The sequence below is a fragment of the Colletotrichum paranaense genome, assembly GCF_030867605.1.
Source record: "Colletotrichum paranaense strain IMI 384185 chromosome Unknown Scaffold_20.1, whole genome shotgun sequence".
NCBI lineage: Eukaryota > Fungi > Ascomycota > Sordariomycetes > Glomerellales > Glomerellaceae > Colletotrichum > Colletotrichum paranaense.
Window position 1 is genome coordinate 121162 of NW_026848978.1, and position 24230 is coordinate 145391.

General features: G+C 52.0%; 7 protein-coding genes across 7 annotated transcripts; 4 read left to right on the plus strand and 3 right to left on the minus strand.

Annotated features, from left to right (window-relative positions):
- Positions 1–2219: 2219 nt before the first annotated feature.
- CPAR01_15551 (RuvB-like helicase 2) lies at positions 2220–3748 on the plus strand (the record flags this gene model as incomplete). The annotated part of the gene is made up of 3 exons (XM_060499799.1): positions 2220–2228; positions 2283–2509; positions 2572–3748. 3 exons carry the CDS (start codon positions 2220–2222, stop codon positions 3746–3748), a joined length of 1413 nt encoding a protein of 470 aa, XP_060341375.1.
- A 207-nt stretch (positions 3749–3955) lies between these two features.
- CPAR01_15552 (Lin1 family protein) lies at positions 3956–5377 on the minus strand (the record flags this gene model as incomplete). Its single annotated transcript, XM_060499800.1, has 1 exon — positions 3956–5377. The coding sequence occupies one exon, from the start codon at positions 5375–5377 to the stop codon at positions 3956–3958; it is 1422 nt and encodes a 473-aa protein (XP_060341376.1).
- Positions 5378–5971: 594 nt separating this feature from the next.
- On the plus strand, positions 5972–7168 carry CPAR01_15553 (ubiquitin fusion degradation protein UFD1; the record flags this gene model as incomplete). The annotated part of the gene is made up of 2 exons (XM_060499801.1): positions 5972–6250; positions 6323–7168. 2 exons carry the CDS (start codon positions 5972–5974, stop codon positions 7166–7168), a joined length of 1125 nt encoding a protein of 374 aa, XP_060341377.1.
- Positions 7169–8205: 1037 nt separating this feature from the next.
- On the minus strand, positions 8206–9590 carry CPAR01_15554 (uncharacterized protein; the record flags this gene model as incomplete). The annotated part of the gene is made up of 4 exons (XM_060499802.1): positions 8206–8370; positions 8434–8497; positions 8898–9377; positions 9436–9590. 4 exons carry the CDS (start codon positions 9588–9590, stop codon positions 8206–8208), a joined length of 864 nt encoding a protein of 287 aa, XP_060341378.1.
- Positions 9591–12313: 2723 nt separating this feature from the next.
- On the minus strand, positions 12314–13204 carry CPAR01_15555 (uncharacterized protein; the record flags this gene model as incomplete). Its single annotated transcript, XM_060499803.1, has 2 exons — positions 12314–13063; positions 13133–13204. The coding sequence occupies 2 exons, from the start codon at positions 13202–13204 to the stop codon at positions 12314–12316; spliced, it is 822 nt and encodes a 273-aa protein (XP_060341379.1).
- A 3498-nt stretch (positions 13205–16702) lies between these two features.
- CPAR01_15556 (uncharacterized protein) lies at positions 16703–18123 on the plus strand (the record flags this gene model as incomplete). Its single annotated transcript, XM_060499804.1, has 2 exons — positions 16703–16854; positions 17340–18123. 2 exons carry the CDS (start codon positions 16703–16705, stop codon positions 18121–18123), a joined length of 936 nt encoding a protein of 311 aa, XP_060341380.1.
- Positions 18124–19800: 1677 nt separating this feature from the next.
- On the plus strand, positions 19801–21719 carry CPAR01_15557 (uncharacterized protein; the record flags this gene model as incomplete). Its single annotated transcript, XM_060499805.1, has 5 exons — positions 19801–19977; positions 20120–20449; positions 20711–21192; positions 21319–21576; positions 21638–21719. 5 exons carry the CDS (start codon positions 19801–19803, stop codon positions 21717–21719), a joined length of 1329 nt encoding a protein of 442 aa, XP_060341381.1.
- Between the last annotated feature and the right edge of the window lie 2511 nt (positions 21720–24230).

Consider the following 24230-nt stretch of genomic DNA (forward strand, 5'->3'; position numbering starts at 1 on the left):
ATTTGAATCCCTGTTCCAAAGCACCTCCTTCAGTTGGGCGGTCAGTGCCGTCGCGTGCTGAAAACGCGCCCCACGCAGATCGCGTGGTTGGATTAGGTAGGTCGGGGTTAGCTTAATTACACTGGCCTGACAACCTGGGAAGTGCAGCATTTGGGGAAGGGGAGGTGGGTTTGGGGAAGTAATGTTCCTTGTCAGTGAGGACGTACGCACACAAAGATAGTGTACGCAGTAATTAACATAGGTGATGGAACGCACATGTGCTAGATATGCAGGGCTTATTAGATCGGTTTTCCAGCAAGGTAAGCCGAAGTAGGTATTCTGCGCTCGGTGTGAACTTCACGTAGTACCGTAGGCGGAACTGCTCAATGCTGGCGTCAGGACTTGGGTGGAGAGCGGAAAAGACTGGATGTGATGGAATTCTATCGAGGAACTTGCAGGGAGTCACAGACAATTCAGAGAGAGAGAGAGAGAGAGAGAGAGAGAGAGAGAGAGAGAGAGATTTAGACAAACATCCAGTGGCTGCTCCATGCGTCAGATGTTATGCTGTGCGTGCAGTTGCTGCAACCCAGCTTACGGAGTACAGAGCCTTAGGTTCCAGGTTTGCTCCCTTTTCACAGAATTCCAGGGTAGTTGACGCTGAGCTGGCCTCGCGAGTCACAGGCTTACGGGCTCGTTGTAAAACGTGTTGCACATTTAATTAGAGGGCCAAGACGTTCGTGGTTTCGGCCTGGGGTTCATCTGTGAGACTGGCCGTTAGCGAGGAATAAATCATGGCCGCTTTCATATCCGATGGCATAGGTATACGACGAATACACCTAGATACAGTGCTGCGAATGCCTTCAAGCAGAGCTATAGGTACTTCCTTCCAAGCGAAGTATGTCATCAATACGTCTGTTTATCGGAATACTCCATTCGAACATAGACTTACACAGACGATAGCTTGCCTATTCTCGGTCGGCTTTCGCGGATTGTGATAATGCTGCGTCAATCAAGCTGGAAGTACCCTGGCCTGCCCGCAAAACCTTACATTAGAGATTGCTCAGATGGAAGGAACAATTACCAAGGTGTGGTGGGTGGGGTGAGGCCGTTTGCCGGCAGGACTCCGAGCTGGATGGTACCCACGCTTGCTTTTTCCGGGGGCCAGACAAAAACTGATTGATTCATTGGCAATTGCCCAAGAAGGGGTCAACGTTGGGTGGAGGAGGGCGCATCCCAATAAGCAAACATTAATGCTATTATGGGCATTAGCGCCATTTCGAAGTTCAAGTTGAACTTGATCTCGTACGTCCCTTGCCATTTTCCCACCATCGCCGATGGACCTTTCTATCGATCCTGCACTTGGGCACCGATACTTACCCCTCTCGAGCACAATCAGGAGACCACGACCATGGAACGTTCTGAATATTGCCAAAGGCGCTTGGATGGGAATGCAACAGATATCCGTTCAAGATGTCACTGTTCCAAGCGAAGATCAACACCTCCCGTAGTCGATCGGTCGTTTCTAGATAACAAAGAACAAGGCATCCTGGCTGCTTTTGGAAGCAAGCAATTCAAACTGTAAGACAAGATTGTGTAGCTGCATTGTCTTAGCACCAACAAAGACTTGATTGTTCACGACAACAATCTAGATGCTGCATTCAGACTCCGGAGCTTGTCGAGGTTCTACTCAACACATGGCTCAAAATAATGAGCAATAATCGCACCCTTGACTGGCAACAAGTCGCAACAGGATAAGCTGGAGCAGTCCTGCCCAGGAACTTGCTTAAGACATTTTGTGTAAGACTATGTTGAAATCAACCTAAGGACTTCTTTATCGTATGTAATAGAGTTAAGTTAGGGGGATTTCCTCTGGGCCTGACATGGAGTGTTTAAGTGCTGGCGTCAAGCTTAAACCGAGGTGGTACGGATACTGTGCCTGCTTTGTACCTACTAAGGCAGACTTTCTGACGTCCTGGCTTACCTACACAGGCTTGTTCCTGTGGCGCCCAAGCGCTAGCCGCGCCACGCTCAGCCCTTTCAAACTGAGGTAAGCGCGTTCCTAAATTTCTGAACGCGCAAGGCCGAGCTCTTTCAGCCTTGAACGACAATTGACGAACTGCTTTTTGCGCCTCATCCACGAACATCACCTCAAGCCCGTCTCTTCCCACTGACATCCCTCAATTGCCGAAAACTCAACCCTGCGACAAGCTTCTCGAAGTCATCGGTTACCAAAATCCAAGATGGCTGCGGTATGCGCTCCTCTTCGTCTGCGTCTACGCACTAGTAGCTAACAGGGTCTATAGCCCGTCATGACCGTCTCCGAGAGCAAGGAGCTCAAGGGCCTCAACCTCATCGCGGCTCACTCCCACATCCGCGGCCTGGGCGTTGATGGCACGACACTGGAGCCCAGAGCGGCATCTCAGGGGTTGGTTGGACAGGAGAAGGCCAGGAAAGCTGCTGCCGTGATCCTGCAGATGATCAAGGAGAGCAAGATTGCCGGAAGAGCTGTGCTGATCGCCGGCCCCCCAAGGTAAGCCTTTTCTTCCACATGTGTCCTTTGAGGACTGTACAACTGACCTTTCATCTCCTCAGCACTGGAAAAACCGCCATCGCCATGGGAATGGCTCAGTCCCTCGGCCCCGATGTTCCCTTCACTTCCCTCGCCTCATCCGAAATCTTCTCCCTCGAAATGTCAAAGACCGAAGCTCTCACACAAGCATTCCGCAAGTCGATCGGTGTTCGTATCAAGGAGGAGAGCGAGATTATGGAGGGCGAGGTCGTCGAAATCCAGATCGACCGAAGCGTTACAGGCGGCGCCAAGCAGGGAAAGCTGACGATCAAGACGACCGACATGGAAGCTGTCTACGATATGGGCGCCAAGATGATTGATGCCATGACCAAGGAGCGTGTCATGGCCGGTGACATCATTTCCATCGACAAGTCTTCGGGCAAGATTACAAAGCTTGGCCGGTCATATGCTCGCTCGCGCGACTACGATGCCATGGGCGTCGACACTAAGTTCCTGCAGTGCCCAGACGGTGAGCTGCAAAAGCGCAAGGAGGTTGTCCACACCGTCACTCTTCACGAGATTGATGTTATCAACTCAAGAACACAGGGCTTCTTGGCTCTGTTCTCTGGAGACACTGGTGAGATCCGCAGCGAGATCAGGGACCAAATCAACACCAAGGTCGGCGAGTGGAAGGAGGAGGGCAAGGCCGAGATTGTTCCCGGCGTGTTGTTCATCGATGAGGTTCACATGCTCGATATTGAGTGCTTCTCATACATCAACCGCGCCCTGGAAGACGATCTCGCACCCATTGTCATCATGGCCAGCAACAGAGGCAATTCCCTCATCCGTGGAACCGACTACCGCAGCCCCCATGGTCTGCCCCTCGATTTCCTGGACCGTGTCGTCATCATCCACACAAACACCTACAGCCCTGAGGAGATCAAGCAGATCATCACCATCAGAGCCCAAGAAGAGGAGGTTGATGTCTCAGCCGACGCTCTGGCGCTGCTCACGAAGATTGGCCAGGAAGCGGGCCTGCGTTACGCCAGCAACCTCATCACCACCTCACAGTTGATTTGCGCCAAGCGCAGGGCAAAGCAGGTCGAGATTGCCGACGTTCAGAGGAGCTTCTCGCTCTTCTACGACCCGTCTCGCAGCGTCAAGTTCGTGTCCGAGTCGGAGAAGCGCTTGATTGGCAACGACGGTGCCGTCGACTTTACCGTTACTAATGGCCATGGCGATGCGATGGAGTTGAGTTGAGCGTGTTAAAGGGTCTTCCATGTTGGGCGTTTTTGGGCAGTAAAATAGGTGGCCACCCCCTAGGACGTATGATAGATTATGTACCATAAATGTTTGAATGGTAGCATCGTGACGATGCCAGGAATGCAAGGCTTTTTTATTCATTCATCCGTCTTTGTTACATGACATACTTTTTTTTGCCTGAGTGTGTTCCAGCTTGCGGAACGATCATTCAAACGTCGCAACCCTCGTCCAGGAATCGTCACCAACCGGCCGGAATTCAACGCCCTCACCAAAGTATCCGGCATCCTGCCATGCCTTCATTGTGGGCCCATCGTACGGCCCTTGTTTCTCAGCATTATCCCGCCCATCCGTCCAACGGAACTCCCACATCCTCGAAGACAAATCGTCATCAGCGTCGTCCTTGGCCGGCTCAACCCACTGCTCGCCCGTCTCCCGCTGCCACTCGCGCACGAGCATCTCTCTCTCCTCGTCGTAAATCTCGGCGTGATCTCGACTCAGCAGTTTATCCGCCGCGTCGGTAATGGCCTCAATGGCCTCTTTTCTCTTCTGCTGCTCCGGGCTGAGCTGGTCCTTTTCCTTGTCGACGTCCATGGCCTCCTCGCCGCCGCCCTTGTTCTGCTTCTTCAGTTTCCATTTGGGTATCTTTTTGGTTTTGGGCTGCCCCTTGCCCAACCTCGCCAGGGCCTCAAGGGATGTCTCGCCCCTTTCTAACCTCACGATCAGCGCCTTGAGCAAGTCCGTCGTCAAGATGTCGTCGTTTTCCATCCGTAACCTCCGCGCCTCGGCCTCGCGCTTCTCGTGTGCATCTGCCGCCTTCTTCAGATCCTTTTTACTCAACCCGTCGAGCCACTTGTCGTGCACGGCGTTCGGGTCCACCGCTTTCCTGATAAAGTTGCCGTCCTCGTCGAAGCGACCCTCCTCTTGCTCGTCCTTCATGTTGAACGCCTCAACCTTGGGCGCGTTACGCTTCAAGCCGCCGAGCCCGACTTCCTCGTCAATACCCTCCTCCTGCATCGCCAGCTCTTTATCTTCTTCGTCATCGCTGCTCTCCTCGTCGTCTAGACGGATCTGTCCACCGCTTTTACTTTGCAGCTCTTGACCCTGAATCTGTGCATCGTCGAGAAAGCGCACAGCCTTATCCTTCCCTGCCGCCTTGGTGCCCTCTTGCGCCGCCTTGCCCTCCCTCTCTTCGTCATCGTCGTCCGCGGCAAACATGTCGTCGTCCTCGTCGTCATCCTCGTTGACCCTGCCCCCCTTGCCGTTCGCGCCGCTGTCCTTGGCATCGTAATTATCCAACTGGCCAAAGAAATCCGCATCGCCATCCTTCCTGCCCTTATGCTTCTCATTGGCGCGCGACTTGAAGTTGCGCTCGTTGTCCGAGTCGCTGTCGTAGCCGTCCAGGTTCACGGCGCCGCGCTTCGTCGCTCCCCCGCCGCCGCCAATGACGTCGGCATCGAGGATGGCGTCCTCTTCCGGCGCATCGGGGGCCAGGGCGGAGGGGTTGCGGACGTCAAACTTTAGCTTCTTGGAGTCGTGGCCGTCGTCTGCTTCGGCATCGTGGTGGTGCGTTCGCGCAAATGTTTCGCCTGCCCTTTTCGGGCGCGCTGCTGAGTGTCTAGAGGCCATAATTCGGGCTGGCTACGCCTGGGGATATGGTGTGGTTTATGACAGATGAGGAGTTATAGTAAGGCGAGGCTGGCTGAGCTTTGGCTTGAAAGAGCTTCTTTCTAGGTGGGCTGGATGCAGCAGCTCTAATTCCAAACATCCCGTTCTAAGTTTCCTGGAATGCATCCGAGAGCTGAGAGCGGATACCTCGAATTCCCTACAAAGTTGCATGGGCATTAAGGTACCGACTGGGGTATCGGGCATGTCATTTTTTGGTGGAGCCCAGTCGAACTTCCAGCGGGTTTCGTCATTCATCAGTTGCCTTTGCGGCCCCACGTAAACCGCGGGTCCTCCTTCATCTCACCCAAAGGCCAAAGCTACCTTCTTTCACCACCTGCAGCAGCCACAACTGCTCTGATTCAAAGAAAGCTGCCCGAGGTAGCTTAAAAACACATCGGATTTAACGTTACTGCTTTTCATTTTCCTCTCTCTGCTGCCCAAAAGATACTTTACTCAACATATCCCCCGCTCGATGGTAAGCTAGCTGTCCAATTCACCTCTTTACCCCAGCTAATTCTGAGCTCCCAGTATCGCTTCGACCAGAACGAAGCAGACATGTATAACTTCGCACGCGGTGGCCGCCGGCCGATCGTCCAGCGATTCGACGAATACTACCGATGCTACCCCATGGTCATGGCACCTGGTCCCGAGCGACCCGACCTCAACTACGGTTCCAAGATCTTCCTGCCGCCCTCCGCCCTCGACAAGGTCTCGAAGCTCCACGTGCAATGGCCGTTGCTCATGGAGATTATAAATGGCGAGAAGGGAAAGCACTCACACGCCGGTGTGTTGGAGTTCGTCGCGGAGGAGGGCAGAGCATACCTTCCCCACTGGGTTCGTGCTCGTATCCTCTCGTTGGCCCGCGCTGGCCGTAGCGGAGGTGGCGTTGCTAACGTGTGAAATCAGATGATGCAAACCCTCTCGCTGGACGTCGGCGACATGATCCAGATCAAGACGACTTCCCTCGAGCTCGCCAAGCTAGTCAAGCTGCAGCCCCAATCGACCAACTTCCTCGATATCAGCGATCCCAAGGCCGTGCTGGAGAAGGCATTTAGGAACTTCGCCGCACTCACCAAGGGTGACGTCTTCAACTTCGAGTACAATGACGAGATCTACCACGTAGCGGTTCTCGAGGTCAAGCCGGAGACGGACAAGATGGGAGTGTGCCTGATCGAGACCGACGTCGAGGTCGACTTTGCGCCACCAGTCGGCTACGTCGAGCCAGAGAGGCAACAGAAAGGCAGCGGAACCAGCACACCCAGAAGCGGCCGTGGTGGCCTCCCGGCCGGCGGCCTGCTCCACAGCCAAGGGTCCATGGCCCAGTCCATCAACTACGGCGCCATCGCCCCCGGCGCGGCGACGACCAACTCCAAATTCTACGGCGAGGGCCAAAAGCTCAGCAAGAAGGGCAGCAAGGCGTCGACGCCCAAGCCTGCGACTCCCGTGGCGGGCGCCTCAGCTAACCCGCCCGCTCTGCCCATCCCGCGCCGGAACAACAACGGCCCCATGCCTCTCCGCCTTCCGCCCAATAAGCTCTTCTTCGGCTACGAGATCAAGCCGGTCAAGACCGATGACGACAAGAAGCGCGAGCTGGAGGAGCAGAAGCGTCCGCACTTTGCGGGCCAGGGCCAGACACTTCGAGCCAAGCGCAAGGGCGAGGCCGAGGAGAAGGAGAAGGCTCCTGAGAAGAAGGGCCCTGCGGAGGGACGGAGAGTGGATAGCCGTGGCCCTAAGCCTCGCGGCATCGAGTGAGATGGCAATGTGCGGGTGCGAACATATTTGTGATTTGGGATGGATCAAATGGCGTTCGGGGGTATGATGGGTAATTATTCTGGGAGCATGGTTCTAATTACCAGGGCAGCATCGTCTGGGACAGTCAAACGGTGATTAGATTCCCAAAAATGAAGTGATTGAGATTATGTACGAGTGCCGTGCTTGAGACGATCTTTGTAATACGAAATGATGGCCAAAGGCAAAGAGGCCGAGGGCACACGACATCAATGTGAGCAGTACCCTGACACTTATCTCCTCGCCACCGTTCACAATCGCGTTGTCGTAAGAATCGAAGTTATACAACACCAGGTCTTCACTCACAAAGCAATCAGTGTACTCAAGGATAGCAGATTATGACTTCCATTTCCGGCTAGAAAGAAAAGCTAGCAAAAGAGCAAGCCTGCTTCTGTACGAGCCAGATGGAAGATCCTCCGCAATCAGTATCAAAAGGGGCGGTAATCTCAGCCATACCCCGTCAAATCAGTCCGTTGAAGCCATTTCTCTCTGCCAGAGATTCCTTATAAACGATAAGCCACCTGGCCAATCCGGCGAAAAGAGAAATCAAACCCAAAAGCCCTTCCCCCCCCCCCCTTTCCAGGTTCCGTCAAATCCCAGCCTCCATTATCTCATGATCCCCCCGCGGTCTCCTCCTCCCCCTCCATTGCCACTCCAGAGCAATCAACCCAATGGCGGCGGTCGTTTGTTTTGGTGTTGCGAAGAAGAAAAGGCGTCCATAGTCGAAAGGAAAAGAGACGAAGAAGCCGAGAAACTAACGAAAAGCTGATGAGAGAAGAGGGGAAAAGCGAAAAGAAAACCGTTCCTGATGCCGAAACAATGCCAGTTTCTGTCGAACCACCTTGCCGTCAAACCCAGTAGCAAGAAAGAAAGAAGGAATCAAAAAAGACGGCGAACGAAAACCCTTGTTTCCCAATCTTCCCCGCCCATCATTAAAGTCATGAGAGCAGGGTAAATTCAAGGAAACGAGTTTCATCGTAAACCAATCCTCCCGTCCTCATTTAATCCAAGACCATCGCGTTCGCAGCCTGAGCCGCAGCCTCAGTAGCCTCAGCGGCAGCCTTAGCAGCAGCCTCCTCCTTCTCGGCTGCCTTGCGCGCGTTGATCGCCATGAGATGCTTGCGACCGTTCACGCAGGCGGTCCAGACACGCTTCTCGAGTTCCCACTAGGCGGGATCCATGACGTGAGCGTACTTGACGGACGGATCGGCCTTGGGGTCGCTTCTGACGCCGTTGAAGTTGCCTCTGGGCTTGAAGCGGGACTCGGCGGCAGGGGCGTCGTTGATGGTCAAGCTGCGGAATTCCTTAGTGAGGTCCATTTTTGAAAATTCTGAGGGGTTTGGAGAGAGGAAGTTGTGTTATTTGTGGAAGTTGGGATGTGGGAATAGAGTAGAAGGATAATCGGCACTTTGATTGTAGAAATTTGCGGTGTGAGGTATGGAAGATGGAAATATCGAAAGACGAAAGGTAATGATGGAAGGTAGGAGGTAGGTAGTGGGGTCAAATTTGAACGTAAGGGGTAAAGGTAAACAACAGACGGATGCAGAACAGGTAAGAGAAGCGATTCCGTGCTGTTGAAGCTGGAAGAGCCACAAAAACACAAACACAAGCTCAGGATCTGAAGTGCCGGAGTGACCAGAATGGGGTCTAGGTGAAAATACAGAAAATAGAACAAGAATCCGTAGTAACATACCTGCGCGAGCGGGCAGCACGAATGAAAGAGGGCATGGTGCCATTGCCCTCGAACTTGAACTCGACCTGGTGGTCACCGGTGAGGTCGCCGGTGAGGTCAACTGGCTGACCGATAAGACCAGAGACAGGAGCGGCGTTCTCCATATTGGCATCGGTATCGTTGCCGGTGAGATCGATATGCTGGCCATGGAGAGCAGCAAAAAGACCTTCGTGAAAGATCTTGACACGCTTCTTTGAGTCCTCCATGTCGGACTCAGCATCGTCAACGCCATCGTCAGCCGAAAGGGCAAGAGAAGCCATCTCGTTGGCAGCCTGGGCCGCACCAGAGCCACCGGCAATGGAGATTCTAGCCGCTCTGGTGCCGGAGCTGGGGGCAGCACGCTTGCGGGAAGAAGGAACCGGAGCCGGGGTGGCAGGCATGTCGGCGGTCGCGTCCATCTGCTCATTGAAAGGCTTGAACAGAGACTTCGAGAAGCGCTGACTGTGAGAGAAATTGTGATTAGTTCTGCCGGAAACTGTATCAAGAAATGGTCACTCACCTGAGAGCCGCGACGGTGTAGCTGTAGCCGAGGCGGCTCATGCGGCGAGCGACGTTAGCCCAGTCAGGCTTTATGCCGGCACCGCTGTTGGCAGTAGTGAGGATGGAGAGCAAGAGGGCCTTCTCGGCCTCGACGGTCCAAGAGTTGCCAGCCATTGTTGCGTTGCTGATGTTGCGATGAGTAAAGGTGGAAGAGAGTCGTCAAGTAAAGGGAGTTGAGAAGAGGAAGGTTTGAGAGAGTTTGTGTTGATCACTGGGTAGTATGAAAGCTGAGAGGCGCGGTGTGCTTGAGAGGAAGAAACAAACACAGAAACGCGTAGGAATGCGATGCTGTGACAGAAAAAAAATGATAGAGGGTGGAATATTCAGGTTTGGTCGTAATGGAAAGAGTTCCGCGATGAGTTGAGACTCGAAAAGTAAGATACATAGCATGAGTAAGAAACCACGTACCTGGTATGCTGTATATAGCGAAGTGTAATGATGTTAATCTCCTATGGGCGAAGATCTCGCTCTCTAGTCGAGGAGTTGTGAGAGGTGAGGTTGGTTGAAGAGGAAGAGGTCTGTGGAGGGGGTGAAAGGGGAGATTATCCTGGGTGAGAGTCAAAATCTCGAAAAGCCGGAGAGGTCAAGCAGGAAAGAGCTGTTATAATCTGAGAGCTGGCACTCGCCTCAACTATGGGACGGCACCCGCCTCAAGGGGCAATGGGATAGCACTCGCCTCGAGTTGGGACGACCCTCACCTCGAGGGTTGACGGACGGCACTCGTCTCAAGTTGGGACGGTACTCAGGCTCAAGTATTGGACGGCACTCGCCCCAAGTTTACGATGGCACTCGCATCAAGGGGTAACTGGATGGCGCTCGCCTCAGTAATATGAGAGATGGTGCCCGACATAAAAGGTGAATGGATAGCACTCGCCTGAAGTGTAGGATGGCACTCGTCTCAAAGGGTAGTGAAATGATATTCTCCTCAACAAGTTGGAGATGGCACTCGTCATGAAAGGTGAATATATGCCCCCAGACTCAAAGGGCTGTGAGATGGCATTCGTCTAAAGAAGGCACTCGTCTCAGGATGCTGAGGGATAGCACTCGCCTCGAAAGGTGAATACATAGAACTCGTCCACCCTGTGAGATCATATTCACCTCAAGGGTGAGTCGATGGCACTCGCCTCGAGAAGCTGCCTAAAGGTGGCACCCGCCTCGATGAGTAGAGACTTGTTCGCCACCTGAAGGGTTTCATACAAGAAAGGTGAGAGGTGTGATCTCAGACCTATAACCTCTTGATGAGTGTGACGAGATAGTAGGACACTTCTTTTTAACGATTGGGAGGCAAGAACTTGTGGTCACATTGTGATGCAAGAGAGTAAAAGACTCAAGTAGAAGACGAGAAGCAAGGAATTCGACAAAGATTATAAGAAAGGGGATTGGAACTTTACTAAGAAAGGATAAAGAATAAGTAGACTTGGAGCAATGAGAAGATGTAGCAGTCTCCGGCTTCCCTAAAAACGAATTGAAATCATGGAGCTTGACACATAGTGCAACAAGGTAAGTGAACCTTAACCCAGATGAGCGGAAGCGGGAGCGGGACGGACAGATCTCACTTGTTGTGATGAAGCAAAGTTCCGATGAGGGCAGAAGATAAATGTGGGTTTGGAGATTTCCCCCTGTCTAAGAGAGCTATTTAATGCCAGTGTAGCTCATGACTTCATGATGTAATGCTTCTCGCTGGCGGTCGTCTGACCGCTGTGCCGTCTCATGTCTCGTCTCAAGAGGTCCCTCAAACCATCTGTATATTCTCTTCGTCTAGTCTCGGTTTTTTCAACCAGCCCTGAACGGTTGAGATGAATCCCTGTGGATAGAACAGCTAAAAGTTCTCGGCAAAAGGCATCTTGAAAAAGGAATCGGGATCGCCAACAAATGAAATAGTACTCATCTTGAGCAGAATCTTATGCCACAAGGCCCTCTCATCTTGGGCAATTTACCGGTTATGAACCTCCACCGCTATCTGCTTTGTCGCTGCCTAATTTCGCTTCATCTCTGAAATGGATAGCTCGTAAGATGTGGGCAATAATACGCTAAGTCCATTCAGCTACTGGCAAAGGGAAGAGAGGATAGAGAGGCAGATAAACCCTAGAGCATCCATGACTTGGGATGTATGCGCGCCAGACTGGGTAGTGGTGGTGGGTTTATATAGATATCATACCGTTAGTGAACACTGCTTGAAGAGGTACGTAAGAAGTCAAGTAGAATGAAGGCCTAAGGTGCTGGATGGCCTAGGGCTGATGGCGAAAGGGTTGGATGGAATAAGGCTAAGGCGGAGGAGGACATGTGAGAACATGGGAACCAGGCATGAAATGGTGGTAGAGAATCAATGCTGATGCCGAAGTGCCACGGTTTGATATCTTAGAAGGGAAAAGGTATTGCCGGAAAAAAAGGTCTTGGTTTAGCAAGAAGGTGATGGATAGGACAAACCCGAGGCCGAGGCCGCCGTATTAATACAAGAGCATGCGGAATCAAGAGGCAGAAACTCGTCATAGAAATCGTCATTGTATGTGTTTAAAATTCTAAAGGCCCCCCTGCTTTCTTCCGGGAAGCATACATTCTAGGCCAGACCAGTACGCCGATTGCAGGGTGTTGCGTAAATTCATTAGCACATCTGGTAGTCCGAATCGATGTGAGTAGAGGAGTGACCAGCACAAAAGAGACAAGAGACATGAGACAAGAGAGGGAGAACAGAAAAAGGCCAACGACAGTGAAGAGAAAAGCCCGAGGTATCTTCTTTTTTTCCAACCCGGACCCAAAACGTATAAGATGACCTCTCCCTCAATACCACTCCCACACACACTAGTATTCGCTTGAACCATTTTTCAGGTTCGGAAATATCATGGGTGGAAATGGGTGTCCCAGTGCTCGTTCTTGATGTTCATGTGCTCAGGCATGAGAGACCCCAGCACGGGAGATCCATGCATGTCGTCGGTTGTATGCCCCTGACCGGCCTGGTGATCGCACAAGGAGCCGACGCCGAAGCCATCGATATCGTAGGCGGCATCAAAGGCCGAGTAGATTGGACTCGGTGCCCAGGAGTTGTGGTCGTGCTCGTGGTGATGCTGCTGTTCCGGCTCGTGTGCGCAGGCCATGGCTGATGGGAGATCAAAGGTCGGGTGAGCGCCCATGAGGCTCGCTGATGGGCTGAACTGCAAGTTGTGAGGCGCGGAGAACATGTCGTCGCTACACGGTGTGAGCATCCTGGGGTGGAAAGTCTGCTGGCATTCCGTGGCGGTAGGAGACGCCATGGATGTTGGTGTGAACTGCTGTCGGTAGGAGGGCTGGCTATGCTCGTGCTTGACCTTGACAGGAGACCTGGCACGAGCCTCGGCTTGGTGGAGAGCCTCCAGAGTCCCTGGTTCCGGCTTGACCCTCTTCTCGTCTTCGTCTTCTTCTTCCTTTTTCGGTGGCTTTTGCTCCTTTTTGTGCTTCGTGACCCTGTTCTTGTTTGCGGTGGCTCTGTTACGTTTTTGAGGCTCGAGGCCCAGCATTGCCGAGCGGAAACGGGAGTATCTCATGCGAGCAGCATGGCCGTTGGTGATGGGTTGTGATAGTATCGGATCATGAGCGACGGCATTCCAGTCAATCTGGGGGTTGAATAAGTCTCAAGTCAAGGTGATATGATGTGGTAGTAGTAAGTAGTAGAGAGCACTTACATCCTTGAGGTTCTTCTGTTTCAAGATGGCGAAGAGAAACCTCGTCATCTGGTTGTCTGTATTGGAGGACATGTTGAGAGTGTTGGAGAGTTGTCTCGCCTCGAGCTGACCAGGCTATGGGAATGGAGGTGAGGTCGATATTGAAGCCAGTGAGCTGGAGGAAAGGGGAGTAATTTGAAGTGCACAGCAACAGAAGCTGAAGCTTTGGCTCAACCCAGTCAACCAGCGCACGACAGGCAAGTGTGGAGTTAAAGTGAAGGAAATGAGTCACTGTGAAGATTGGTGAGGCAAGGCGAAGCCCAGATATATGGCATCCAAGTCAGCAGGTTGTGATCTGGAAATGGTGCAACCACTGAGGGCGAGGCCGGTCACCGGTTGGTGTGGGTGGTCAATGAGGGTGAGGCGGACAAAAGAGGCAGACAAGGAGGATTCGTCAGAAGGCAGCCTGATAACACCCCGGGACATCAACGGTAGTTATAGGTGCTTGGAGAGGGCCCATGGACCATGGAACTAAAGGGAATGGGCATGCAAGTCGGCTTGATGCTGGTACCGAGCCTCGATGGGGCCAAGTAGTTGTGGATTAGGAGCTGGAGTTGGCGTTGGCATCTATACAGTATGAAGAAAAAGAAAGTCGAACGAAGATGCTTTCAGGGAAGACGCCGCGGCGCTTGGGCCGACATTTTATTGAGGTGTAAAAGTGGCAAACCCCTTGGTTGAGACACAAGGAATCAAAATAGTCCCTTGTTGCCTGGAGTTACGGCGGCAGGCTTTGACGGGGACGCATGTCCTTGAGAGAGTGTGAGAGAAATAGGAAGAGAGGGGGGAAGAGGGGGGTGTGTGACGTTTGTGGAGGGTGTGGAGAGATGATGTGGTGTGGCAGGTGAGGTGTGGTGAGGTGCAGACGCAAGTGCATAGCATCCATGGATCGGATGGGATGGTTTGGATCCAGTGGCTTGGAGGTTTTGACGGCTGCCCTGCTCACGCTCACTTGAGCGCTGATGAAATGGTGGAGGGGAGCTAAGAGGGCCGAGGTGTGTCGCGGCGCGGGGCCGTGTCATTTGCGCGTAAAGTGGTTTGAATTCCCTAGCTTCTTGCGCTGTCTCTCTCATTTTTTTAATTTTTTTTGCCTTCCGGCGTCCGCAGATCCCTCCCCTGCACCCATCCCGACATGATGGAGTCGACTGGACTCTCTCCGACGAATGAAGGTTTGAGCGGAAGGCCAGGAATTGCAAGGTATTTCGACTAGCGTGTCCGCCGATATGCGAGCACTAATTGATATCAACCATGTTTGCACTCGCAGGCAGAATTGACTCGTCAATTGACACGCAGTTCTGGGTCTTTTTTTTTCTCTGGGGGGACTTTTTTTGCGGTCGAACGGGCCCCATCCCACCCCAATGCAAGATCCAGGAACGCCCAACGGACCACTTGAAAACGGAACAGGGATCTTAATGGCATGAGACAGGTATGCGGTATGGATGTGTGACTCACTTTTCGAGTACTTTAGTCCAAGGTAGCTTCGGAAATGGAGGGGGTTGGGGCGATTGGCTATGTCCATGTTGCAGCTCCCAGTTCGCGCACTATTCATTGGCGGCCTTCCCACACCGAGTCGTCAAACAAACTTACGCAGCAGGCGGTCGACAGACATTTGTGGCGACGCAGCATGATGCCTTCTGATACGTACATGGTTTACTCAATCGCTTGCGAACACCCGGGTTTGTGCATCTAAGGTAGGGGTAAACCGACTAGTAGCCACAAGGTTGGCGAAGCTTGCAGCGACGGAGCTTCTGTGATGCGGATTGCGGCGAAAAATGGCAAACAGAGTTTGAGTCTCTTGGCCCGATTTAGTGCCCCCTGGATTCGTGTTCCAGTCAATCATACTGTCGTAATCTCAACCTCGTGTCTGGCTGGGACATCCGTCGGCTGCTGGTGATGCGAGCCGGCGAGGGGAGGGGTCAATCGAGATGGCCGTCCAGTTTGGCATTTGAACAGCGAATTGATTGTTCAACGAGCAAAAGCACTTAGGAGACCAGAAAAAATTGCGATGAAATGACAGAGTGGATTTAGAGGTAATAAAACGTGTACATATGGCGTCCAAAGACCTGTTTGTTGTCGTAGGCGACACGCGATGAAGTTGGTGGGATCGGATGAAGTGGTTTGGAGACGCGCCTCGCGATTCCGAGGGGCACTGTGTCCTCGCAATATTCCCACGAAACCACGTGATGTGTCATCTAGACCCACTTTGCGCATCGCCCACGGATCGACCTGCAGTTGCTGCCTGAGGTCTGACAGCGTCCGTTCTCCACACCTACCAAACTCGGCCTGAGATGGTGAGAAGAGGAGTAAAGCGGCGATTGCGACAGGGAACCTGGATGAAGGGGCCTCCCGCGGCTGTTTGGGAGAAGCTTCAAAGAGGTAAGCTGCCTTGGTTCTTGTTCTCATTGGAGTAAATCGCGCGTTTTTTCCCACAGAGAGACCATGGAAGATGACCGCCTCACGCAGCTCTGTAGTCACAATTGAAGTTGCCTCTTCAGTCATCTGTCAGTCTGTCAGGGTCGCGCCATCCTCAGTGTGCGGCTTAAGTTCAAGATGCATGCGAGACAGAATGCACCACCATTGGTTCCCGAGGTTGATCTCCCTTAGACTACGAGTACTCGGAAGGCTACCTTACACCGTCCGGCCATGTCTCGCAATCAGACATTTGACAGATACGCTATCATGGCCAATCGAGTCGGCTGCAGGCGGGCAGTGGGCCAGATTCGACGTGTCTCACGAATCCGTGTAATACTGAATGGACAGCCGTCATGGCACAACTGACCAGGCAGCTCATGAACACGATTTCCGTGCAGAAAAAAACATGTTGGATCGTATGCAGCAAGGCGCGCTCGCTCAGGTCTTCTCTGGTAGGGTATGGAACGTGTGATATTCATCAGGCACTTGGTTGAGACAGCAGGCGCAGGCCAGCGAGAGAATTCAGAACTTGGAAGCTCTACTGTAAGTCGTCTGCCCAAATGCAACGGAGCACTACGACACTGAGGAGGGCGCCGTCAATTGCCGCTAACCTACCTGCAGCCAGTGCAGGATGTCACAGCTCGCTTGATGAACGGCTAAACGCCGGGTATTATGCACATTGGAGTCTTTCGGAAGATCCACCCGCTGTCTTGTAGACGTCTTTGGCCACGATAATTCTTGATCCATGGCCTCCCCAAACTTGTTTACAACTAACTGAAAAGAACCGTATTCACTCAGAAAGTATTACAGGAGCTGTTTCCAGTCTTTTGGAGTATTCTGTCGGGGTTTGAGGCTTTGCAGAGGTGCGTGCAAGTCGAGCTCTTGCCCGGCGAAACGTTAAACCGCGCCAGGGAGCCACTCAAAACCCAGCGCCTTGACTTTCCTGTCTCGCGCCCCCCAACCACCTTTCGACCCATCGTTCTCTCGAGCTTAGCACACTACCAATTTCTCATCCTCGACCGCAAAGGATAGCCACCATCTCACATCCACTTTCAATCGTATAAGTCACAAGTATCAGGATATCATCCACGCGAATCGCCGACATCATCCGTCGCATTCGCCATGAATAAAAATTGGAATGACAGAGCCGACAAGGATCTGTTCTTTACCATCCTGTCTGTGAAGAACATTGGCGTCATCAGCGGTTCGGAATGGACGACCATCGGCAACCACATGCGCACACTGGGTTACGGCTTCACCAATGAAGGCTGTAGGTGAGTTGGCGCGCCTCTCTCTCATGTTTATCCTTCCGACCCTACGCGCAACTCCCTTCGTAACGCACAAAGACGTCGTCATTGCGATTCGTTATTTCTAGAGCATTGCGCGTACTTACGCGCCTTCACTTTTGCGCCGACCCTTCTCTTACCATCTGCATTTCCCCGCTCTGTATTCTCTCCTAGTCTTCTTAGTGCTCATTCTTCTCTGTTTCCCTTCTGGTCCCTCCAGAATGGACCTTAAAATCTATTATGAAAGACAAAAGACGAAGTCAAGGACTGCCTTCAAGGCCCCTTTTCGCACTTTTCGTCGGGCCTCAGATCTATCACGTCACCTCGTTTCGTAAAGTTCCACTGCAAGCAACTAGATGCTCTGTAGCTGGGACGACCTGACCATCGATGTTGCTTTACCATAGCCTTCTCATCTTCTCATCCTGGATCCGTCTCATTTGTTCCATTTGCATACAGCAACTAACGAAATGCAGACAACACTTTCAGGGCCTTCGTCGTGCCCAACACAAGAGTGAGACAAATGGAGGGAGTCCTGACAACCCTCGCAAGGTCGACCCAACAACAAATCCAATCACTCGTCGTCCAGGCCCGGGTCGTGGGAGGCCCAAGAAGCAACCTCAGCAAGCCGCGCAGATGGCCATCGCCGTCTTGGCTGAGCAAAATGGCGAAGCCAGCCAGCCTAGCCAACTTAGTCAAGTCGGACTCGATCAAGAAGTTCAAGCTGGTCAACCTCAACCTGTTATTCAGCCCGACCTTCAACCCGATATAACCGATCTTCAGTCAAGTCTTCATCAGCCCGATTTCCAGTCCAGTCCCCAGCCCGACCTTCAACACAATCACCAACCCGACCTTCAGCATGACCTTCAGCATGACCTCCAGCATGACCTTCAACACGACCCCCAGCCCGAGCACCAGCCCACTCATGAGGAGTCTATCCAAGATGACCACACCCACTTGGAAACATCCATCCTGCCTGACAGTCTCATGGCGGAGTCTCTGGACCTTCCCCTTAAAGACGACGCTCTCGACTTGTCTCTCAAAGACGACAACGATGACGAACAAGACGCCCCCGATGCCAAGAGAATCAAGCTCGACAACCCTGCTCATGACCATGACCATTCTCTCGTCGATGACGAAGCTGTGTTAGCTTTGGCCGCGCACAGCGAACCGCCTTCTGATGGCTACAACTCCGAGTATCCCACAGCCGGCTTGACCGGTTCAGACCCGCACACTTCCTTCTTTGGTCCTGAGACATGAGAGTAGTGGTCGACCCGCTTGAAAGCTTATGAGGCCAAGGCGGCGTCGGACGCAGCGAATACATTCGAATTTGGCGAACTTGTTGATTTAGACTAGGCGTCAAATCTATAAACCCGAGCCAGTCGATATTCCTCCTCCCCATCAGTTTTGTTAGGTCAAGGCGTTATGCATCAAAGCGGTAGCGGCATCAGGAGCGAGTTTATGAACACGACGAGGTGCTTGGAGTTTGGACTGATTGGGTTTTTCCATTGTCTGTGATCCTTTGACTTATAAGGATACATGCTTAACTAGCATTGACCGAGTTTTTCGATTGAGACTACTAGGTCTCGAGAACAATAAACTTCACAGAACTTGCCACCTCTTTCTACCTGCCATACATCCCATCGAGACGGTTCTATCTCGGACTCGAGAGCAAACGCTATTTCATCATTCTCTTTGACGAACGTCTACTACCTTCCAGAACAACTCAGGGTTCGATGATGCACTGAGACACTCCATGTCTGTCACCCTCCCTATGAGCTAAGCTACAATGAAGGTAGGGGCTTGCTACAGAGTTGAGATATCTAGAATGCTCTGGCCTTCTTAGTTTCCCGTGCTAGCTCGTTCACCAAGAGACTCCTATTCCCATGAGTTCTCCTTACCAGCTTGTTTGCCTACCAGTACAATGACTCTTGCCCTTTAGGTTCTGTTCACCAAGCAAGCAGATGTTCTCACTCTTTGAATGAAATTGAATAGTAACCAGACATTTGCCCTTTTCGTTCCATTTAGCACTGAGAAAGGGTGCTCTCGCCCTATGGACTTCCTTGAGCAGCAAGAAGGTTCTTGCCTTCCAAGTGATGTTTGCCAGGCAGGAAAGATGCACCTTCTCTTGGGGGTTGTTCGTCTGACATTCAGACAAAGTCTTTGAGGCAGCTCATAGATTAAAACGAGGTTATAATCAGACGATGAAATTGAGAATCTGCACTGCTCTAGGCCTTTTGGCAGGTAGTCAGAAGGCTCCCTTCCTTCTAGTTCTGTTGATGTAGGATGATGTTGCCTTTTGACTTTCTCGTCTCGCATTCAGACGACTGTTTACTTTGAGACGATTCAGACATTCAGACGAGTATCTGTTCAGACGACTGAGATTTGATACTACTCTCGGCTATGTAGGAAGTAGTCAGAAGGCTCTTGCATCCTGTTCGCTGAGGATGGTCCTGCACTTGAACTTCCTAAGCAACAAGCAAGAATGCTCCTCTTCTTTGATTCTCTCGTCTCACGTTCAGACGATTAAGTTCTTCGAGACGATTCATGCGTTCAGACGTGAACGCGTTCAGACGAGTGAGGTTTGATACTGCTCTATGCCGTGAAGTCAGATGGCTCTCGCCCTTTAAGTTCTATCTACTGAGGGTGCTCTCGCACTTTGGGTTCCTAGTGCCGGCGTGTGTACCAACCGGCGAGAGGACCCGGCCTCCTTGGGTCTCTATATAATTCCCTTCAGATTCGATCTCGAGAGCAATCTTTCTTTTCTTCTCCACAACTTCGACAGTTCTCCTCCTCAACCATCATACGATTATCGTGGTCTCTCTACCAGGACACAATTTCAGAATATCATCTCCAAGGGCTATTCAGTCTTGCTATCTTCAACATCAACATAAAACACCATCACCATCAACAACAATCAAGAGCAACATCGCGAACATGTCTGACAACAAGCAGGGAGGAAAGTGGTCCAACCCGGCCTTTCTCCTTAGCCTGGTTGTTGGCTTCTACGGCGAGCTGAAGAACGGCAGTCTCCCGCAGGAGGCAAAGGACCGTGTCGAGGCGAAGCTCCATCGCGATGGCTTTGGGGACACCACGTGGGATTCTGTCCGGTATGTATGCGACTTTTTGTGTTTATCTGTCTCGTTTCTGCTGTGGCACGTTTTTGCTGCCTGCCTCTCTTGTCGTGTTTTCTTTTCGTCTCTTTATTTTTGCAGTCAACCTGGAGCCCGTCTGTCACATTCGCTGCCTGAAAAAGGTGGCTGAAGATATCATTCTCATTCCCTTCTCTACACACTACGCACCCATCTTGCCAGCCCCAACATCTTTCCCTGACACAAACCTTTTTTTCCACATTCCATCTATTATTCCCCATCAACCAACCCAATACTACACGAACATAATCACCATGTCTGAGAAGTCTGCTCCCGGCGGCAAGTGGGCCAATCCGGCTCTCCTCGAGGCTCTGGCTATGGGATTCCACACCGTTGCCAAAGGCGAAGGCCTTACGAAGGAAGCCAAGGACGCCGTCATCCTGAAGATTCATGCATATGGCTTCACGGATATCACCTGGGAAGCTGTCCGGTGTGTATCTCCCTGCTCTCTATTCCACCTTGGCAGTTGCCTCCTCCCTCACCCTGCTCTGCCTCTATTTATTTATCACCTTGTCCTCTTGCGTCTCTTCCTTCTCTTCCATCTTCCATGTCTCATACTCAACCCAATTCACATCAAGCTTTACCAACTGTTCACCCTCTTACATATCATCATCGCATCATTTCTATCCATTTCTTCTACCGCACTTTGAAACATGTCTCGCTCAACGATCCGGTGGACGGCTGAGATCGACCAGCAGATCTTGGTCTCTATGGTCAAGACAATGGTTCCATCCACTGACCAGTACTCACTCATCATCGAAGAGCTTCATGCCCTCGGTCATACAATGACCGTTTCTGCCTTGAAGTGCGCCTTCCACATTTTCCCTTCGGCCTTTCCCACTTCTGCCTCTCCAGCACTCTCCTTCCCGCCACTTCCCACATATGCCCCCAGATCAAGCGATCTCTCAGTTTTTTCCTTCCTTAAACTCTCATCTTCACTCCTATTTTCACTCCAATCACCACCACTCGCCTATCTCATTACCACCTGCCTTACATTACCATTTTCATACCTCCCACTGCCAATCAAGATGGCTCCAGTCACCGTCTGGAACGATGAGGCCCGATCTGACCTTTTGGTTGCGCTTCTGTCGGTCATCAAGCCCTCTAAGGAGGACTGGGACCGCGTTCTTCCTATAGTCCATGCCAAGGGCTATGTCTACAACGCCAATGCTGTCACGTATTTCCTGCCTGCCTTGCCACGTTCATTTTCTCTCGTCTCCCCATTCTTTCTTTCGGAATTTATTATGCTTCCGCTTTCTCGAGATATTTTGGGTTTGCTCTAGATGCTAACAAGTCTCTCCAGGCAGCACATCCAGAAGCTCCAGCGCAAGGAGCTTAACGCCGGCGACGGCGGCGACGGTGAGGCATCTGCCTCCGCCACTCCCAAGAAGGCTGGCAAGAAGGCTGCTACCCCCAAGAAGGCCGGCACCCCCGCTACTCCCAGAAAGCGCAAGACTCCCGCCAAGTCCAAGGCCAAGGTCGAAGAGGCCGATGAGGATGATGAGGACGACGAGAAGGAGGCTCCTCCCCCCAAGAAGCCATGCACCCCTTCCTGCCCCAGGTAAGCCAAGTCGGAATTTATTGGGACCAAGTTCATCTCACTAATCATATCTACGACACAGCATGAAGGACGAATTCCACGAGGACACCAAGGACACCAAAACCACCGGCGCCAAGTTCGTCCCCATCAACGCGGAGATCTAGATGCATTGTTCGCCCCTCAATACTATCGATTCGATTGGATCAACATGGCATTTTCAGGATGGTCCACTGGCTCTTCTGGAGTATGATATGGGAGGCTTGAATGAATGATACTTGGGGGGTTGGCAGCATTGGATCTTGATTTGAAGATCATCGGAATTGGCACATAACCTGGGGGTTATCACCTCATTGCGCAATGCATTTCGAGACAGGTCATGAGATACCTGCGGATACGGAAAAGTTACACTGAAGAATTGAGAAGACGATTTGCTTTCTCAAACTGCTTGTCCTTGAAGCCTTGGCTGTCGTACACCTCGACTTTTCGAGGATCCTTCATAAATTCCGCGTGCCCACCGTCACCTCTTGCTCACCTTAGTTGCAATCGTTTGATGAATCATATTGCCTTCTCCTCACGGAAGCCGGAGATCTTTTCTCAATCTTTCCCGGAAGTTGGCAATCGCCGGGGTACCGAGTGCCTAAAAACACAGCCTCACCTAGCCGGCTAGTCAGGCGCAATGATTCTAAGTCAACCCGGAAACTGAGGGCAGTGATGCAAAAACGATAAAGACTATGACAAGTGGCTGGCTAGCTATCTCAGAACCACACCCCCGGAATGTTGAGCTCTTGGCTGAAGTAATGCGAAACAGGTTGAGAACGGGAGGACTCGTCACATTCTCATCGATGATCATGCCAACACTACGTGCGTTGAAGGAAGAAATTGGGCCCACGAGCTTGATTAGGTTCTTCAACAGCTGTAATGCACATACCCGAAGAGTCCGAGAACCATGTGTGCCTATTTCTTACATGAGCACTATGCTGAGTTTCTCGAAGCCGCAACAAATCGAACATCAGTAGCTGCAGCTGGCAATTTCTGGGCCAGGAAGGGTTAAAGTCTGAAATCCGAAGGTACTGCATCGCTGACCTGTGTGAGAGAAAGAGGATGAGACTTCGTCCAGTACTGAGCCTTTGACAACGAAGATGTGATGACGTTTCTGGGCGACAGGACAAAGAGGTGAAATGCCATCCCAACATAGTACGCAGATTTGAAAGCTTATGCAATTTGTTGAAGTTCGTTTTATCTGCATTTCAAATCTTTTTTGCCTAAATTGACGCTCAAGTCTCTCCAGACGCAAGCGAACCCAAGAAGTTTGGAGGAGGAACCTAGTTCCAACTGGATTGTCAACTGAGCTTTTTGTTTATTCCCCCCAACATCTCCCAGCTATCTCCTCCCCCGGATGCGCAGAAGACGGTTACTTCGAAACACCTCAGAGCTCCGAAAGGGCTGCAAAACACGGGTCATCGCAGGACAGAAAAGCAGTTCTCCCAACAACACGTCCGACACCGTCGATCCGATCAAGAGCACACAAGTCCCCCCGTCCCATTCCCCGCTCGTCGTCGAATTAAGCCCAAAGCCGTTTAAAACGGTGATGAGCGGGGGAGCTGTCTAAGACCCGCCCCGGGCCCCGCATACCCCCGGGCGGAGATCACTGTGGAGACTACGGCAGTCGGGCGCAACGGGCCGGGACCAAGGCTTGCGTACCGTACCGGCATTGACATGAGAGCGGTTGGTGTATGCACCTATCTACTACCTTACCCTGCATAAGAAGATCTGGCTCAATTGAATTGAATCTAGAGTAAAAGAGTTTCGTACTGCCAAGAGAAGGAACTAGTTCACCGATAACATCAGTGAACTTCACTAATTTGAACCCCGGTTGGATTTAGTTGAGTGGGTTTAGATCCAAGGGAGAGAAACCACGTCTCAACACATGGCAAGGTGTCAATCGATCAAGCAACTTGCCTTGTCTAGCAAGCTAGTTGACCGACTGTGAATACGAGAAACAAAACGCACAGCAAAGAACAGCACAGCACAGCAATATCGACTACACTCTCCTGCTTCGCTGGCTCTGCATACGCGCGCTGCACCCAAGGTGCCGACTACGACCTCACCGACATCGCAGACCATCCCTCTCAATCCCACCCCCAACTCTCCCGTCTCCCCCAGAGGAAACGTTCCCCTCTCGTTAAAATGCTTCCAGAAACGCAGAGTGAGACATTGGGATACCACGTCAACGTACTCCATACACTAGGTCCGCCGCTCTCGGAAAAAAGTCTCCTCCAGCCAGCTAAGCAAAAAAAAAAAAAAACACTTTACAGCCACTTCCAAGACATGGGAAATTCTGCCCCGTGCCAACGTGCCTAGCCCAGCCCCCCACGAAATACTTACCTACTCCTGCATCAACCAAGGCACAGAAAAAACCACGTGCTCGACAACGGCATCCTACGAGCACGAAAGACCACGAGGAAAAAGCAATAAGCAATTAAAGATCTCCTATCATCGTGGCACAAACCACCGGACGCAGAGAAGCCTCTCTCTCTGTCCATGCTATTTTGCCTCCTCCCCAACCGCCCGGCGAACAAAAGGTCCCTCCCCTCGTCGTATGTTGCACGAGGGCACATGACCGCGCACCATGCATCAGCTTCGCTTACAACGCTCACCGCCGCCGTTCACTGCTG